Here is a 19,486-nt window from a genome sequence, read left to right on the forward strand (position 1 = left end):
ATGTTTAATCGGCATCACAGTCATGTTTCCTTTAGGCTAGTAGGCTGCGCATGTGCATGTGGCTCCTGCACAGACAGGGAAGTTTCCGAATAGAAGCAAAAAACAAAAATATATGCAATCCATGGACACCGTTTCATCTGGAATCTATTGCATGTCTATTAATAGAAGAGTATGAACAATCCATTCCAAACCAAAGAGACAAATAATGTTTACAAGTATACAAAAACTAGTTTTTCTCAACAAAACAACTAACAGCTCACCAATAATAAATAACTAGCATCCTGTCATGGTTAACCTAAACATTTGTATTTTTGTCCTTTTATATATCAAAATTTCATCAATATGTTACAAGTGTGACTGTCAAAATTGCAACATTTTATATATCACAATTTCAACTATGTGTAACAATTGCGACTTTGTCACAATTGTGAATTTTAATATATAAAAAGTTCAAATATATGTAACAATTATGACTGTCACAACTGTAACTGTCAAAATTGCGACATTTTCTATATCACAATTTCAACTATATGTAACAATTGCAACTTTATACTGTTACAGCTGCGACTTTGTCACAATTATGACTTTTTATATATCACAATTTCAATTATATGTAACAATTGCGATTGTCACAGTTGCAAATTTTAATATATAAATTTCAACTATATGTAACAGTTGCGACTATATGTCACAAATGTGACTGTCAAAATTGCGACATTTTATAAATCACAATTTAAACGTGTAACTATTGTGACTTTGTCACAAGTGCGAATTTTAATATATCAAAATTTCAACTATATATAACAACTGCAACTTTGTCACAACTGCAACTGTCAAAATTACGACTTTTTATATATCACAATTTTACCTGTATATGTAACAGTTGTGACTATCACAACTGCGACTTTTACTTTATATCTGACAATTGCAACTTTTTATATTTCACTAGTGCGACTTAATGTCTTACATTTTCAAATTTACACATCACAATTGTGATTCACTATATTTCTCGAATGTATTTGTAGTTCACAATTGCGAGCTTATCTCACAATGTAACTTAACATCTAACAAAGGTGACTTTATTTCTTACGATGTGACTATATTTCTCATAATTACAAATACAGCAGATGGCTGAGACAATCTGCCGTGGGCCAGAATCACGCCCGACATCTGTCTTGATGATAACACACCTCATGAGCTTTGAAAGAATAGTTCAAGAACTCAAGAACTCGTTCAACATTAAACACACCCAGGAGACTGTGATCCAGGGGAGATTCTGCTTTTACGGCTAATTTCTAGCACAGTTCTTTCTCCTCATCTTTGAGGGGGGCAGCATGAAATGAATATTTGGAGGATGGATTACCCTTTATTATTGTTTTAAGAATTCGGACATTATGAACTCATCATAGCTAAAGCTTCATCATTATACAAAAACAACAGGGGGAGATTCCAGAAGTGCACCTATATCATTCCTGAACTCGGTGCTGGTTAATATGTCTCTCAAACACCTGTATTCTGTGTTGTTGTCACTGACCAGGCCAAAGTCTCTGCACTTTTTGGCAGACTTCAAGTCCATGCAAACAGTCAGTCGGTCAGTGTCTGGCTGGGTCTAGAGACGGCTTTCAGGAATTCTTTTGAAGTCGAGCAGTGACCATGTTCATGCGTCGGCTCTGACCAGTGCAGTGGAATGTGATGGGATTTTTTAGCTGGAAAGGTTGTGAGAATGACCCATGTGCTGTAGACATTGTCACATGGCATTACAAATACCAGATACTTCATTTCATATCACTAAAGTCAAAGATAAACAAATGGAAACTGCTTTAGCACTTGATAAGCTTGGCATTTATGGTACTATTAGCATGACTATTATTATAGCTTATAGTGTGGTATTTGAACAAACCACTAAGTTATAAACTTCAGCTTGACAATAAAATGGTTAAAAAAAATACTGTAAACTTACACTGAAGAAAAGTCCCTTGTGCACTTAATTGTATTGAATGTTCACTCGTAGTATACACAAAAAACACTGCACTTGCAAATAATATAATATTAATGAAATGAAAGGCCACTTACACATACCTTTAGAGGACACACGTTCACGAGTTACACTTTATTTAATGGTGTCGTTGTTACAGTGTAATTACATGATTAAGTACAATAATAATTAACAACATGTACCTACTATAGGGTAAGGATGAGTTTGGTTTGTGTTTAGTTGCTTGTTATTATGCATAATTTACTGTTATTACTATAGTAAGTGCATGCAGCAAGGACACTGTAAAATAAAGTCTTACCAATGTTTCTTATAAAAAGTGCATTTTGTAATAATGTCGAATTAAAAAAATAAGTTTCACTTTAAAGTACATTTTAAATCATTGTTTTAATATTATTTTGTCATGATTTAAAGAAGTACAAATTTTTTTTGTGTTAACTAACTCATTTTAACTATGGCGTTATTCAATATTATTTTGAAGTTCATTTGTACAATAAACTGCAACTTCATCATTACAAGTGTGTTATTGACATCAATAAGATGACATTAAAGTATATTTCAGTTAGCATAAATGCTTGTCAGTTCATTTGGCGGTATCATTATGAAATTATATAAGACATACTTAAAGGAATAATTCACTTAAAAATTAAAATTCTGTCATCATTTACTAATCCTCAAGTTCTTTCAAACCTGTATGAGTTTCTTTCTTCTGCTGAACACAAAAGAAGATATTCTGAGGAATGTCAGTAACCAGACAGTTGGTGGATGAGTGAATGATGACAGAATTTTAGTTTTTAAGTGAACTTTTCCTTTAAGTCCTACTTAAGTGGGTCAAAAAAGCACTCTTAAGTTTAACTAATTGCATTTATACTTATAAATTTTAAGTATAACACATTTTAATTTAGTTGCAATTAAAACCTGAATAGCAACATGCTAAAAACACCCAGTATCCTAGCATTGTGTCAGTAACCTTTGAACAGAAAAGCACCACTTTCTTTAGAAACTGTAAAAATCTAGCTTGATGTAAAAAGTCTAATTTTTTTCTTTGCAGAACTGTGGTGTGGAGACTGATAACTTGAAGACTCTGGCAGGTCAGATGCGAGCAGCATCCAATAACTTGCACAACTGTGCGTCAGAACGGAGGAAAAATCCTTCTTATGATGGAGTAAGCCCAAACAAACCACCTAACGTGTTTCTCACCGCTGTGGTGGAGCTGATAGCGGCTGCCAAGGGCATGCTGGCCTGGCTTGACAGGTATGTGAGATTTACACACACACACACACACACACACACACACACACACACACACACACACACACACAATTTCTTTCTCTACAGACTCTGTTAGCATTCTGAGCAAATGTTCTGAAAATAACGTTAAAAGAAATTCTACTCACGTTAGGAAAAGTGGAAATTTTCAGTGGGAAAGTGGGAATTTGCTAGCTTGACACAATATTTTCTTATTAGCTATGAATTGTAGTACAAGGGTCATTGACAGCGTTTTTAAACACCGTAACTGCAAATTAACTTCAGGGTCATTTTTACTGGCAGCTGGCTCACCAACTATTGCTTTGGTTTTGTGCTCCAGTCAAAACACCTTAAATCTTTCCTCGTGACGTCAGACAGACTGCTGGCATTCAGGCACACACGTACATATATACTGCACTGCATGTTTGGGCTTGAAACGACACATACCAGAATTCACCAACATTTGATCACGTCGGATGAGTTACACTTCTGTTGTCTTTGCGTGCAGGACCCCCCTCACAGGAATCAGTGATTTCACCTCAACCAAGAACAAGATCATTCAGCTCTGTCTGGAACTGACCACAACTGTCCAGAAGGTTTGTTACTGTGTTAATGATCCGTTCATCTCCTAGTCAAAGCTCTTACCATTAGACACATTCAACAAGTTTGCATTAAACCAGTCAAAAGTACAATCAAAAACATTATTAATGTTACAAATTATCATTACTGTTGTTTGAAATAGAAACGTGTTTATTTTTTACATTTTTTTAAATAATTTAATCATTCAGTCTTTATCGAATGCAGAATTTATTTTCTTTTTTGGTAAATATTGTGTAATATATTATTTAATTTAATGCACATTTTACCAAGGTCATTATTGTTAACTAAAACTAAAACTGCAACCATAAAAAAAAAAACATTTACTTTACTTCTGAATTTAAGGTTAACTGAAATAAAATATAAATAACCTTAAACTTATTTTATTTCAGAGAATTGCTGAAGTCAACATTTTTCATTTTCGTTTAAGCATTTCTCATTGTTGAAGCAGTAAAACAAATTAAACTAAATTAAACAAAAATAATAAATTAAAATGAATAAATACTATATAGACATTTTTTTTTTAAATGACAACACACAACAAAACTGCTAAAACTTTAAACTTTCTTTAAAACGTTCTTAAAACGGAAAATATGTATAAAAAACTAATTCAAAATATTAACAAAATATATAACAGTATGTCAATGAAACTAAAAATAATATTGCAACTTGCACAAAAAATATATATATGCAGAAAAACGATTATTTTCAACCTTCATTCTGTGTAGACAGCGTCAGTGATTATAATGGGTTTTATTTGCTTTTGACGTGACGCTCATATCCATTGTAGTCAAACATCAGCTGTTAAGTGACTGAATGCCAGTGGGTGGGGCCTATGGTGCGACGATGTATTACTATTCGTTAATGTCTTGCTCTGGAGGCAGGAAAATGCAAATCTATTTGCCAGTGTGACGTCACAGGTCACCCAGTATCAAAACAAGCTGTTTTTGGAGCTTGATTAAATAAACGCTTTGTTTATAATCAGGACGTTTTAAGCTATTAAGTTTGCAGGATGTTTAATGATACAAAGAGTGTATTAAGGTATGTCTTCATGAGCTCTTTACACACAGACGTCTCCTGAAGCACAGAGAAACATATGGTTTTACTGAGGCTGTCTCAGTGGGGATGGGCGGCTCATAACTGTGATCGATGTCTCAGCTCTGTTTTTGCTCTTCATAGTCTCATAGCTCTCAAACACCACAATCCAAACTCTGCAGCAATTATCCCGTCAAATGTGTCTTTAAACCATAATTAAACACAGGCGATAGGCCCTTCTCCATCTATTTGTCAGCACATTCCAGATTTCGAATCCTTATATTACATTTCTTAAATACTTTCTTTGGTATTTTGATTTCATGTTTACCATTCCATATTTTCCTGTGGGAACTCAACATAATGTGGTGTCTCATACGAATCCTCCCTTTTTAATTGCAGGACTGCACTGTGTTTGAAATGGAGGAGAAGATATTAGAAGTGGTAAGTAGAAAGTCTTGCCGTCTGTCGTTTTACACACAGTATGAATTCCCATGAAGCAGCAACATTATTCAGGCAGGCAAACTTCTCTCAGGTCAGAGATTCAGCTGTTATCTGTGATGCATTTGGGTTCATTGTAAGTGTGGAAATGTTTTCCTCATAAAGCACTGGAGCATCCTGTGTATAACAGTATCTCACAGTCTTCATCAAAGGAATGTTCTGGATGAAATACAATCATTTGGACTGTTTGTAAAAACTAGCATAAATTGCTTGTGCACTTGAAGTCTATGGGGCAAGGCATTACACTTAAAAAAAAATTAAATACACATACAAAATACAGAGAGGCGGTCTGGAGAATCCTGGAGAACCGCCGCACACAGATGCTGCTTGGAATACACACACACAGAGAGGTTAGTGTAGAACTAGAATATACTTGCGGAGAGTATACAGAGTATCCTGGAACCAGAACCGGGGAGTCACTGGCATCGAAAGACGAGACCAGACAGTGAGCTGTAGACTGACTGGGGTTTATATGCAGAGCTGGCGTGGTGAGTGAAGTGATGAGGTGCAGGTGCTGTGAATCAGAACTCCGGTGATTGTGATCGGGACCAGGTGTGCTGAGTTGATGCTGGCTGGGGTGTGTCGTTGAGTGAATCCGTGACAAAAGCCATGTCACTCCAAAATATGTTGCCTTTTCAATATGTTGACCAATTGACTTTCATTGACTGAGGAAAAACATTGTCACTCACCCAACATTTAATTTCCCAACTGCCGTGAACTAACCAACCTAATAAAGCCATATTCAGATAAAACTTTTAGCACCACTTTGAAAGCGTTGCGAAATATGTAGTCTCAGCCTCGGATGTCACGGAACTCTGTCATGGAAACTAGCATGTATAAACCTTATTAAACAATTTAATAATCAATCAAAAAGCAATTTATACCTGTAGGATATTACGCTGTACCCACATTGGACCAGTGGTTTAGAAAATGGATGGATGGATGATTCAGCTGCAGACGCCATCTTCTGGTCAGACGCGGGAATTCATTCGGCATGACCCTCAAAGTGCATTATGGGTATTATGTAGCCGTTGAGCTTGCATAGGTTGTACGCTCGTTATTGCAGTGCATCATGGGATTGAATGAGTGTACTCGATAACGTCCGCTATGATTTCGGACACCACTACAAATGGCTGTTCCCACAAAAAGTGTCCTATTTAAGGGTATAGGGGGTGATTTCGGATACAGCCCAGATCTTCTGCCATCAATCTGAAGGTCTGGGAACACAAAACTACGAAATATGCATGAAGCAACTTAATATAATTTTGCAAAAATGTCGCCATAGTCATTTTTTCAAAGTTCTGGATACGTTATCATAACCAAATGGTGGATTCTAAGTACCACAACATTGTTCTTTCTGTTTACTTAAGGCACGTGTTTTGACTGGCATTTGTGACTCCACCATGAGAATGACCTCTGACCCCTCGAAGACTCACATGACCTGTTTGGAGGAAGTCCCCATCCCCAATATCAAACCAGGCGAGGGACTGGTGAGTGTCAACAGTCTTTGCACATGACCCGCTGGTATGTTTGTGCTCGTTGTGTAACAACTGCATGTTATTTGCTTATTCTTTGAAGGGGATGTATATCAAATCCACTTACGATGGACTTCACGTCATCACCGGAACCACAGAAAATGTGAGTTGAGCTTCTTTAACTCACTATAGAACAATAGATCGCTGTGACTTGTTTTGCTGTTAATGCATCAATGTCCAGCATCATTCACGCCACTTCATAGTCTGTGTATAATAGATTGCCAAGATCCATAAAACAAGAAACAGAGCATTACTTCAATTGATTAATAATGTCTGTCTCTGTTTCACTCCTCAGTCTCCAGCGGATAGAACTCAGCGGATTCATGCAGGCGATGAGGTGATACAAGTCAACAGACAAACAGTGGTGAGCCCATCCGTCTGTCACATGATAGTGAGGAGGATAATGGGTAATAATCTGCTCTAAAAGAGTGAGAGGAAGCAAGCTTTTGTGTTGGACTGAGTAAACCTGATCCATGGGAGAGAGAGATATGTCAGTGCTGAAAAGCCTTTTGGATAACCATATTGTTATGGACTCCTTTATCATTGTTTTGGATCAGTGCTGTTTTTTATTCACCTCATATTTACAGTGAAAGCACTGGTGCCGAACCATTTGTGTTTGTACAGCATAAAGCCATTCAGACTGCATTTGTTCAGCTACAGTAGAATCAACTTTCCCCCATTTATGGTCATTTATGTCCAGGTTGAATTTCAAGTCCAACCTTGTGAAAAAGAAGTGCACTTAATTGTATTTAATGTGCCCTTGTAGTGTACTTCAAATCTTAAAACTATAGTTTCAAAAACTGTACTTGCAGGTAATATAATATTAATGAAATAAAATGTCACTTAAGTCAACTTAGAGTACACTTTCATGACTAACACAACTAAGTACACACTTTAAACATTCACTTAATCATTTGTCGTGTTTTAAAGAACCGCTTATTTTGATTAACATACTAAAGCATGTGTAAAGTAGTTGATTGAGTACACACTATTTTAACTGTAGTGTGTTATTTGATATTACATTATTAAAGTTAATATTTTTTTAAATGTATTAAATTGTAACTTCATCATTATAAATGTGTAATTGTAAATCCACTTAAATACATGACATAAAAGTTTCAGTTGAAATGACATTAAAGTATATTTTAGTTTATCATAAATGCTTGTTGGTACATTGGCAAGATACTCTTATATAAACATATTTAAATGACAATAAAAGTAGTTATGAAATATAAATATGTTCTATTTATACATAAATATGTACTTAACCCCACTTAATAGTACTTAATAGTCTAAAAGCTCTTAAGTTCAACTAATTGGATTTACTATTAATGTAAACTATAATACAATTTCATTTAATTGTAAATTACATACAATGAATCAAAATCATTACATTTATTTCACACTTAAGTATTGTAATGATTATCCACTGAAAACATGAAACAACAGCAGACGTGACAAGTATATTCTTTTCAAGTATATTATTTATGTAATAAGCACTCTTTTTAAAAGTATGCTAAAAATTCCTTTTTGTCACAAGGGTATTTCCGCATCACAGCAAAAAAAAAACAAAAAAAAAACAAATTACATAATTGTGAGATAAAGTTCAAAATAAGAAATTAAGTCAAATTTTGAGACATGTCACAATTAGGAGAAATACAGATGTGAAAATTAAAAAGTAAATAATACAGTATTATGTAATTATGAGAAAGCACAAGTAGAGAAATTAAGTTAAGAAATTAAGTCGTAGTTGCAAGAGATAAAGGCACTAAACACAAAAAGTCAGAATTATTAAATACATTTCATCCCAAAATAATACAAAAAAATCTTTACATTTACAATTTGAATAATATATAATTTATTTATACTGCATTACACTAATGAGAATGCATTACGATAATGAGAAATTTGTGCGATTTTTATGAACGTCGTTCCCCAATGCAAATAAATCTTATAGTCCTAAATTGGTACTGGAAATAGTATTCATTTTCATTAAGTGAATTATAATTTCTTATTTCACAGTTTTGATTTTGGGGTGAAATATGATCTGGACATGTTTTTGACAGGTTTTGTGAGAGTAAACTGTTACTCCTGTAACTTCTCAGGTGGGCTGGCATCTGAAGAGTCTGGTGGAAAAGCTCAGGGAAGATCCTCAGAATGTGACACTGATGGTGAAGAAAAGGCCGTCCGGCACCTGTGGCTTCACACCCGCACCACTGAAGAACATGCGCTGGAGACCCCCTGTCGTCCAGGTACTGCCCTCGCTCTCCTATAGATAGCTGTCTCTGTCTGTTTAGATTTAGGCTGGATTCCAATTAGCATGCTGTTGACATCAGGATTGTTGAAAAGTAGCCTTTTTGCATGGTTCTGGACTAATATTGTCCACTCTGATTGGATCCATTATGTTAGCTTTAACCCAGTGACATCAGTTTGATGCTGGATGGCCTGTTTTGTATGCTTTAGTCTGATGCAAATTACACACTTTATTAAAGCTAGGGTGTGCAGTTTCAGAGAGGCTAGCAATAGCAAGCTAGCTTTGAAAGCATACAATACTGATTGCTGTTTTACTATATTTTTGATCAAATAAATACAATTGAGCATAAGAGACAGAAAGATTTAAAAAATGTTACCTGACCCCCAAACTTTTGAACACTAGTGTATACTGTTACAGTATGCAAATAGTCATAACTTGTGAGGTATTTTACAGTGTGTTTCTCTGTTTCACATTTGCACAAACTCCATGAACTTTCATTGTTTCAACATGAGTGGATGGGTTTGTATGGGTGTTGCAGGACTAAAACAATGAAACACTTCTTCCCCTCCACATACACATTAACTTGCCTCTGAAAATGCATGTAGATTTCACAGATCTTTCACAGCTGACTTGTGTTGATTATCAGTTCAGATTGCTGGACCAGCAGCAGGGTTTCACATCAGGATGTGTGTTTCCACTTGATTAAACTCCCGGTCCAAATGTCACGCAGCCATTGATTTTAGAAATACTGTAGCTAATATTAGTCCATATGGACTCTCCCAAACCCCTCGCCATTCTTTTTAAAGGTCAGACCGTAGACTACAGCTCAAGACAAGTGATTTCCATTTGATGAAAAAACATTAATGTAAAAATCCATGAGAAATAGTTTGTATTAGTGTTTTTTTTGTGTAAAATGGAGATTGCGATTATCCCACAATTCTGAGGAAAAAACATTAGACAACCAAACAAAATAACTTGCAAACTAGAGGTTCTGACAGATGGTTCATTGCTTTAAAATATATAAATTTGAAAGAAATTATGTAAAAAAAATTATTTGTGTTGTGGTAAACAAGGTCTTAATGTCTCATTCATAAAAGACTTGTTTCATTATTGGATGAATCGGTGTTTGTTAATAAAGCTTTAAAATGAATGATTCAATGACAAAAACTTTTTTAAACGTGTCGCCACCTCCTGGCGTAACAATAAGCAATAAGCTACAATACATACAAGTGTCAAAATACTTTAAAAAGATGATTTACTGTTTATACGCAAACTATAAACTTTACACTTTTGTCCCCTGTTATGTAAATATTTGTAACACATAAATAATGATAATGTGTGGTTGAAAAGACTGTTTGTATAGCTGCTTTATACTGTACATTTACATGGCAGCTGCTCTCTCCAGATCAGCGGCAGCGCGAACGCAGATTCGAATGTTGCAGTGTGATGACTTATGTACTTTCAAAGGTTAACCAAAGTCCCAAAAGTCTTTGGTTTAAACAATTTCACATTGTAAGCGTCAGCGGAGCGTGAGCACCACGTGTTTTGTCGTCGCTGCCCATATCAATGAATGACGCATTCACGTCGGAAGTATGACGGCCAACATGGGCAGCAACAAATTACGAGTTGTTAACTGACGCTTGCGATGTGAAACAGATGTAATAGACAAAGCGGAATCGTTGTCATTTAGGAATAAGATTGTGTGGGTGTTTGAATCGAGATCGTGATCTTTTTAATGATTAATCATGCAACTCTACCTGAAATCAGGGATTTTTGCCTGAAAAAATTATTTGAATCATTAAGTAACAACTTAGCAACCACCTACAAACTCATAGTACCATCCATAATGTCCTATACCATTGTGGTGATGAGTTTTGCACAAACAAATGTTACCGATCTGCTCCGAGCGGGATTCGAACTGACGTCTTCGGCATGGGAGGCGGGTGCAATAACAATGACGCTAAAGACTGCAGTCACTAGCGTGCCTCTTGAGATCAGGGGAGTGAGGTTTACTTACACAGCTCTTACTAGCTTGCCTCTGTTACACTCACCCCCCTACGCTTTACTCCCATGCGGGTCACGGCACCAAATGTAACCCCTCTGGTTTTCGAACTGGCGTCTCCGGCATGGGATGCAGGTGTGCTAACAAGGATGCTAAAAACCTAGCGTCAGTTGCTAGTGCACCATTCAGGCCAGAAGAGCAGAGTTTACACGCACAGATAGCTCTTACTATCTTGCCTCCGTTACACAAACACCACTCACATTTCAGAAAGTGTAAAAATCTAGTTTACAAAATGTACCTTTTAATTAATGAAAGGCCTGCTTGCCAACAAATGTTGACTATTACCGGTTATTTTAACAAAAGTTGAACAGTACTTTTGGAATGATGTGGACTTAAGTTAATTCTTGCCCTGGCAAAGTCTATGATTAAAGGCTTAAAGAAAGTCTACATTCAACAAAAATTGGCATGTCTTAACAAACAAGCCTTGAGATGAAAAAAAAATATTGTAGTGATTTGGTGTTGAGATCAAAGATTGATGGATTGAAATGGAGTGAAATTGATCCAACTGTTAATCTCATTTAAAAAGATTAAGCAAAATGTAATTTAGCAAGGTTTTCTTTGCAGTTATCATATGCAAACATATCTTAAACATGGCAGAATGAGGGATTAATAACTTTGTTTGTTTTAGAGCCCATCGTATGTGCCTGCCACCCAGTCATCCAGAAATCCTGTGCAAATCTCCATCAAGCGACCAGAGAAACCTGCAATTTTAGATCTCTATATTCCTCCTCCTCCTTCCATGCCATACAGCCCACGGTCAGTATCCGTTTCTCTGATAACGTATCACCATCATATTAAATCAATTACTCTGTGGCTCTGTTTCAAAACATAGTGAATTGTCTTACTGTACTTCCTGCATAGGCAGATGCCTTCTTAGGCATAATAAGCAATACAAATTATGCACTCTTGATGAAAAAAATCTTGCTGAATTTTTTGTAGAAAAGGTACATCTTACTCCAACCAAACGGTCTTGAATGCATCATAAGTCATAATTACAACTTCACAACTTACATACAAACTTCCCAAGAGAACTTAAATGCACCATAAGCTCGAATATGCACAGAAATGCATAGTGAACATGCACCAATATTGGGTTGAACGGTCATTTTTATTTGTAATTATGAACTTTTTACCTATAGGCCTACTATACTTCATCCACCATCTTAGAGAATTTTAAAATGCTGTCTTGTATTGTTAACACTATAATGCTTCTTTATCTCTGTATGTCTGTAGAGATGCAGAGACGAGTGAATGTGCAGGTGTGAAGATGAGACCAAAAGGTTCAGAGTCGCCAAACTCGTCTCTGGATTTAGCTGGTAGACGGCGTTCAAATGTCAGCGACTACACAAGCAAACCTAGCGTAAATCCAACTGAGGTCGTCATCCCACAAGCAAGACTGAGACAGCGGACTCCATCTAGAGGTCAGTACCTGTTTAACAAACAGTACTTTATTTTTGCAACATTTCCAAAGTATTGTCAATTATACGTAACAAGGGTTAGTTCACCCAAAAATAGAGAAAATAATTTACTCACTCACAAGCCATCATAGGTGAATATGACTTTCTTCTTTCAGCCAAGCACTAGCGGAGTTATATTAAAATATATCCTGGCTCTTCCAAGCTTTATAATGGGGTTGAGTAGAGTTTTTGAATCCCAAAATAGCACATCCATCCATCCATCATAAAAGTAATCCATACGGCTCCAGGGGGTTAATAAAGGCTGTAGTTAAGGGTCAGAGCAGGGGCGTAGCACAAGATCCCGGGCCCTATGCATAGGCAGTCCTGATGGGCCCCCATGTTCCTCAAAAAAATAAATATAAAAATAATATGGCCTCTGCACACATGAATCTGTAGACCTAGATATTTATAGTGTAATAACTATTAACTGTAATGCTTAGAGTAGCCTGATAATTTATCATGTGTGCACACACATTTCAAACCTCCTTTCAACATTCTCTAGCCTACTTTACTGTGATTACTAAGTTTAAGCTAAATTATATTACAAATTTTTTTTTTTGTATATAACACCCAACGTAGGCTATATAATTGCTAATTATTGCTGATTTTAGATATAATAGCCTATTAATTTAAAATGAAGCAGGTTTCAATTTAGGCTATTATAATGGTGTGTTGTATGCAAACAGCATTGTTAGTGTACAGTTTATTTATTTAACCTCAGTTTACATGTATAACCAAATTATCATCTGAAAGTGTATGTTCTGCTCTTTCAATGGGTTGTCTCAGTTCATTTTTAGCACCAATGATCGCCGAGATATTGAAGCATTTTAGCACTATAGATTTCGTGTTCTAGATTGTGCTCACCTTTCTTTGAAAATAAGTCAGTTACCAATTGTTTCCCCTCATTTTGTTTTCTTTCCTTCTAATGTCGTTCCTTTCATTTTGGGGGGCCTGATTTGGCTTTCTTTGAGAAAGACATTTCTACCGCAGAAGTTTGCGCTCCACCAGATGCACTAACTAACATAAACAAAATGCGTGCAGATGGACAAAACCATTTGGCGGATTAGCAAGGGGTGGGACCAGTCAGTCAATCAACCAAGTAATTCAGCCAATACACTAACTTTACATTTCATCTGACATTCATTATGAAATTTAATTAGAAAATGAAAATATCCAGGTAACATAAAATATATTCCAGACTTTTCAAGGGCCCTCTCTCCCCTTGGGGCCCTGGTAATCAGTACTGGTTTTACCCCCAGTCCGACACCCCTGGGTCAGAGGTCACTCATCCGCCAGAACTAGACTCGCGGAAGCCAGTGATTATAGTTTATAAAGTTATAAATACGGATATTTTTCTTACAAGAACCCATCGCTTTGCTTCTGAAGGCCTTTATTAACCCAATGGAGCCGTATGGAGCACTTTTATGATGGATGGATGCACTTTTTTGTGTTTTAAAAACTCTACTTACTAAAGAAAAGAGAAGAGAGAGTATAAGATATATATAAAAAGAAGAGAGTAATATATACCTAGGATGGCTTGAGGTTGAGTAGATTATGGGATAATTTTCATTTTTGGGGAAAATAACCCTTTAAGGCTTTTTTTTTTTTTGCGTATCCAAACTTATTAGTTTAGTAGCATGTAGTCTGAACAGCAAAAAAAAAAAAAAAAGTATGAATCCAATGCAAACCAAATTAATATTTCAGATGAAGTTTAGTCCAGTTCATTATATGAGCCGGTTCTGTTAATAAATGGTACAAAAAGACTCACAAAATCACGGGTTATTAAAATCAGTCTGACAGTTTAGTCCAATTCATGGATAAATTACTCTTATGAGCCAGTTCTGTTAATAAATGGTTCAAAAGATTCACAAAATTAGAATCAGTCTGACGAATCATTCACTGAATGAACTTACTGAATCAATGAGACCCACTTAACATACCATTATCATTACTTTCATTCCGTCTGAATTACACACGTTGTTAGTGAAAATTAAATGACTAAATAAATGTCTTAGCCAGCATTCCTCAAGCAAGGACTCAATTAGACTGATTCTGTCTTTTTGCACATGCTTTAGGAAAGCCACGTCCCATGTCCATGCCGGTAGACACTTGCCTGGGCGCGTCGGACTCTCCCTCCAGACCCTGGGCTCTTGGAAGGAAAGGTAAGGGCAACACCTGCCTGTGTGTAAACTACAGCTGAAACATGTTAATCTCCAGCTGTCAGCATAAACATTTCACAAGCCCAATTACATGGGCAGGAGCAGACATAGGTCAGATAACACTGTAATATTTGCATGTTTGTCTCTGTAAGTAGCTCATATACCCATAGTTCATTTGGGTCAGACATCAGTAAACATTTGGAATGTTTTTGCAGATTATAAATACATGCAGAGTTGTTTTCCTGATTTACTGAAGAATCTGAACTAAAGTCGTAGTGATCATGCAGCATCATGAATTTTCTTTTACACTGTTGCAAAGTTTACTACTGTTACACTTAAAGTATACTTAAAAGTATACTTTTATACATTAAAAGTGGACCAAATTAGTCCCAAGTAGTATTGAAACAGTAGACTTACAAGTACATACTACTAGTACATTGATAATAATATACTGTACTTACTACCTAAAGTATACTTAAAAAATATACTTGAACTGTACATAAGTATACTTCATAAAATTAACTTAAAGCATACTTGCTTTTTCATGCGCACTGTCTGTTGCAGGAACAGACAAAAAGTACAAAAGTAACAACACATTACTCTCAGCTTTCAATAAAAAGAGTTGTCCAGTAGGTAATGTAACCTGTAATGTTAAGAGATCTTTTGTGTGGCATACATAGCTCTAGGGGTCAGGAAATATTCAGGAAGTAGTCAGAATATAGTAATATCCTGAAAGTGTTTTTAAAAGAAAATGAAGGTGTATGTTATAAGAAATGATGTTGAATGCATTACTGTGAAACACTAATGAAAAAACACACACATGCAAGGCCTGGAAGAGAGTGAGCCTCAGCCAAGAGAGACAAAGTAAAGCAAAAGTAATGTTACTAGTTACTTTTTTAGGTAGTAATGCAATATTGTAACTTTTAAAAGTAACTTTCCCCAAAGCTGAAGGTTTTCCTCTATAGGGGCTTTCGCACCGGAGGAGCCTTTTCATAGTTCCTAGAACTATTGGCTGAAGTTCCTGTTTTTGGCATGTTCGCACCGCAGGAACTGGGAACTATTTTAGTTCTAGGAACTCCTTTTGGAGGAACTAATTTAGCTCCTACTTCAGAGTCGGTCTAAACCAGCACTATAGGAACTATCTGTGACGTTAGTTATGCTGATTGGCCTGAACGCACGATATGTTTTTCATCTTCAAACCAAACTTGGGTCTTGAGTTTAAAACCTGTCGGGCTTCTGCACTTCCGATAATGTTTACACGTTAGCTTAGTAGGCAGAGAGTAGATGGTGTTTTGTGGCTGTTTGAACGCATTTGATCACATAAGCGTTTACGACTACACTTGTCGAAAGTGGACAATTAAGCTCAAAATGTTTTAGACACTGTTCACACCTGTATTTAGCGTCGTCCACTTGTGATCCGATCGACCAAAACGCATTTTAATACCAGCTGTAAATGGCCTAAAAGTGTTTAATCCTTAAATGATGTATCTCGTCTGTCCTCAGGTGAGGAGGTTTTGCACAGGTATCTGAGTAACGAACAGATCCCCACCATCTCAGAAGAGTCGCCCTGTTACCCACTGCCCTACCGGCCCACAGGCGAACGCCAGCTCGTCCGAGGGGTCGACCACATCCGCGGCAGCCAGTGTTTCATCAATGCAAACCTACACGACAGCGCCACCATACCCTACCAGGAAGCCATGGCACGCAAGCCTGTGCCGAAATCTCCCAAGAGACCCCCGTCTGAACCCTCTCTGCTCAGCAGCTGGATCGCACGACTCAAGCTGCTCACGCACTGAAGGCTGCTGGGTGTCTGCCATCCGTGTGCAGTATTATCTCTTAAAATCTGGAACGTTCCATACGTTCCATGAAATTCAGCTCGGCCAGTATTAAAGACCTCCTCGGTGGAACACCTGTTACTTTTCATCAAGACACTACTGAAAACTCTATTTCTCTGATTAATCAGGTCTTTAAAAGGATTTTCACTTGGAACTGTGTTATAAGTTATTAAATTTGTGCATATATTGTATATTATAGATACTGGTCCAACTTATTTTCCACTTGCTAAATAGCTTTCTATTTTAAACATATGCCTTTGTAAGTTAAAGCTATTTCATCTCTGAAATATAGAGAAGAGAAGATAAGAGCAAGAAAAAGCTAAACAAAAAAAGTTATTTGTTTTTTTAATAAGTGTCCCTTATTTAATAAACATTGCACATTGACATGTTTATAAGGCACTTAAATTCCTATTCATGTTTGGGAAATTTTCAGAATTTAAATTTGACTTCCTTTCAGTTCACAAGTGTGAATTTGAATCGATTTGGCCACGCCTCACAGGAAGTTGGTATGGACTTTGAGTTGGAATGACAGGAAGTTGAGTTTACTAAAAATGAAAAGTAATCATTTTAATGGTCCAAGACATTTTGACTAATTATGCCTGATAAGTAGAATCTATATGTTATTCTCAACTGATTAGACATATTTCTAAAAACTAAGTTCAACACTTCACACTCTCAACAGTCAACAGACTCTAACAGTCAATTTTTGTCATTGTGTCATACAGTACCACTATATTGAAGTTGGTAAGGTCGGTATTTTTTTTTAAGGAAATTAATACTTTTATTCAGCAAGTATGCAATAAATCGGTCAAAAGTGACAGTAAAGACCTTTACATTGTTACAAAAGATTTCTATTTAAAATAAATCAAAGATTTCCGAAAAGAAATATGTATCTGTTTTCAATTGTATTGTTATTAATTGTGATAATATGTTACCAAATCAGCATATCTGAAGGATCATGTGACTGAAGATTGGAGTAATGATGCTGAAAATTCAGCTTTGACATCACAGGACATTTAAAAATAGTTATTTAAACAGTTAAACAGTAATTTAATATTGTAAAAAAAAAAAAAGTCACAATATACATTTTTTGTTGTCTTCGTCATAGAATTTTGACTGTTGCAAACTTTATTTTTACATTTTATACCACCCGACCGACCATAAACAACCCTACCCAGCCCCAACAGAGCAATCCCCAATTAGAACAACAGGATATCTGTAGAGGGGAGGACAAAAATTGAGATGATGATAATATTAATAAAAAAAATTACATATAAATACATATATACATATATATATACCTCCACTCAATCCACGTCTAAGGTTTGTAAATCATTAAAGAATGTAATTAATTGTTTAAAAAATCTAACCGACCACAAACTTTTGAATGGTACTGTGATGTGTTATATATATATTTTTTTATATATATTTATTAAATACTACACCAATAGCAGTTTATTCTGTTCATTCCATTTGAATTTGACTTCCTTAAATTCATATTTAACTTAGCCTACATAGGCTGTTTCTGCATCCTGTTTGCTACCTCAATTCAAATTCAGGAATTGGCATGAACTCAACTCTGAATGGCAGAGAACCCTGGTGAGAAGATTTATCTATTTCATAGCGTGAAGTGTCTGCTACATGAGCACAATATAAAGTCTGAAAGCCTTTTTACTTTACTTACATTTCAGTGTGAAAATAACTGACTTTCTTAGATAATATAAATGGTCTTCTGTTGTGAACGTTGTTCATGCTTAAATAATTTCAACAGTTACAGATGCAAACACTGTTAAAAACAAGAACACTTCTCTTTGAGTCTTAAAACCAGGCTACTGTAACACTCGAGCAAGTCTTAGTTTTGAGAAAGATAGGATACTACTTGATACTTGTTTATGTTGTCAAGCACTGTTAATAAAGAATGCTATAAATGGAAAAATCCTCTCATTCCATGGATTCTTGTCTGGGGCAAATGTGGTCAGCTTTTCTATTACGTTTTTCCTCCAGGGGGCGCTCGACGTCTCGGAAAGACAACTTGAGTTTTTTTGTGTATCAAAAAAAGTAGTCTATAATTGTTTAAGTCTTATCATTCAAAAAATGTCTGCGTAAAATAAAAATAAAAACATTTAAATCTATTAATTCCAACTATTGCTACATAAATAATCTATAAAATTATTTATTTGTTTAAAAAGGTAATCACAAGTCGTTAATATTTGAGAATGATTATATTTTTCAAATATCTTACCTGTCTTTTTATCAGTCGGCAAATACAGATATAATATAACAGAGTATCAAACAATATACAACAAAGAACAGCAAAAATATAAAATAACCAAATAAAAGAATAAATGAATAAATAATAAAAACGGCCTGCAAATATAAATATATTTAAAGAAACTAATGGGGAATCTTGAAAAAAGCACAACAAGACAAGACAGTGTTGGTATTTTTTCGATACAGAGAGCATTTCAAAATATTGTTGCAACTTGAGAAATGCCTTGAAATGTGGCTAATGATTGGAGGATTTGCACTTGTGAATATAGCCAGGAGTAAAACATTTATAAGATACAATTATTTTTCAAATTATTTTATCTGTTTTCACAAAATCAAAAAATACATCGTTCCAAATTAAAGGAAACTAAGAACACAAAATCAATCACATACCCTGAAAAACTTTCCCAAAACACTTTTTAAATTTTATTAGGTAAAAATTCGCTGGGTATAGAATCTGTGATTAATTTGAAAAATACCTAACTGTTCACACTAAGGTATTTATGCGGCAATAGCCAACCATTTTCCCAGTTTACAATATTAGA

General features: G+C 35.6%; 1 protein-coding gene across 1 annotated transcript in view; it reads left to right on the forward strand.

Annotated features, from left to right (window-relative positions):
* Window positions 1-17,912, forward strand: part of cnksr3 (cnksr family member 3) — a 35,152-nt gene extending 17,240 nt beyond the window's left edge. The window contains exons 3-13 of the mRNA XM_084091235.1: window positions 3,045-3,247; window positions 3,750-3,837; window positions 5,273-5,314; window positions 6,742-6,861; window positions 6,950-7,009; window positions 7,202-7,270; window positions 9,012-9,158; window positions 11,851-11,978; window positions 12,456-12,643; window positions 14,755-14,841; window positions 16,342-17,912. Of these exons, the coding sequence (XP_083947361.1) occupies window positions 3,045-3,247; window positions 3,750-3,837; window positions 5,273-5,314; window positions 6,742-6,861; window positions 6,950-7,009; window positions 7,202-7,270; window positions 9,012-9,158; window positions 11,851-11,978; window positions 12,456-12,643; window positions 14,755-14,841; window positions 16,342-16,634 (1,425 nt within the window). The 3' untranslated portion in view covers window positions 16,635-17,912. The remainder of the gene's footprint in view (window positions 1-3,044; window positions 3,248-3,749; window positions 3,838-5,272; window positions 5,315-6,741; window positions 6,862-6,949; window positions 7,010-7,201; window positions 7,271-9,011; window positions 9,159-11,850; window positions 11,979-12,455; window positions 12,644-14,754; window positions 14,842-16,341) is intronic.
* The last annotated feature ends 1,574 nt before the right edge of the window (window positions 17,913-19,486 follow it).

Source organism: Abramis brama (assembly GCF_963993115.1).
Source record: "Abramis brama genome assembly, chromosome: 18".
Taxonomy (NCBI): Eukaryota; Metazoa; Chordata; class Actinopteri; order Cypriniformes; family Leuciscidae; genus Abramis; species Abramis brama.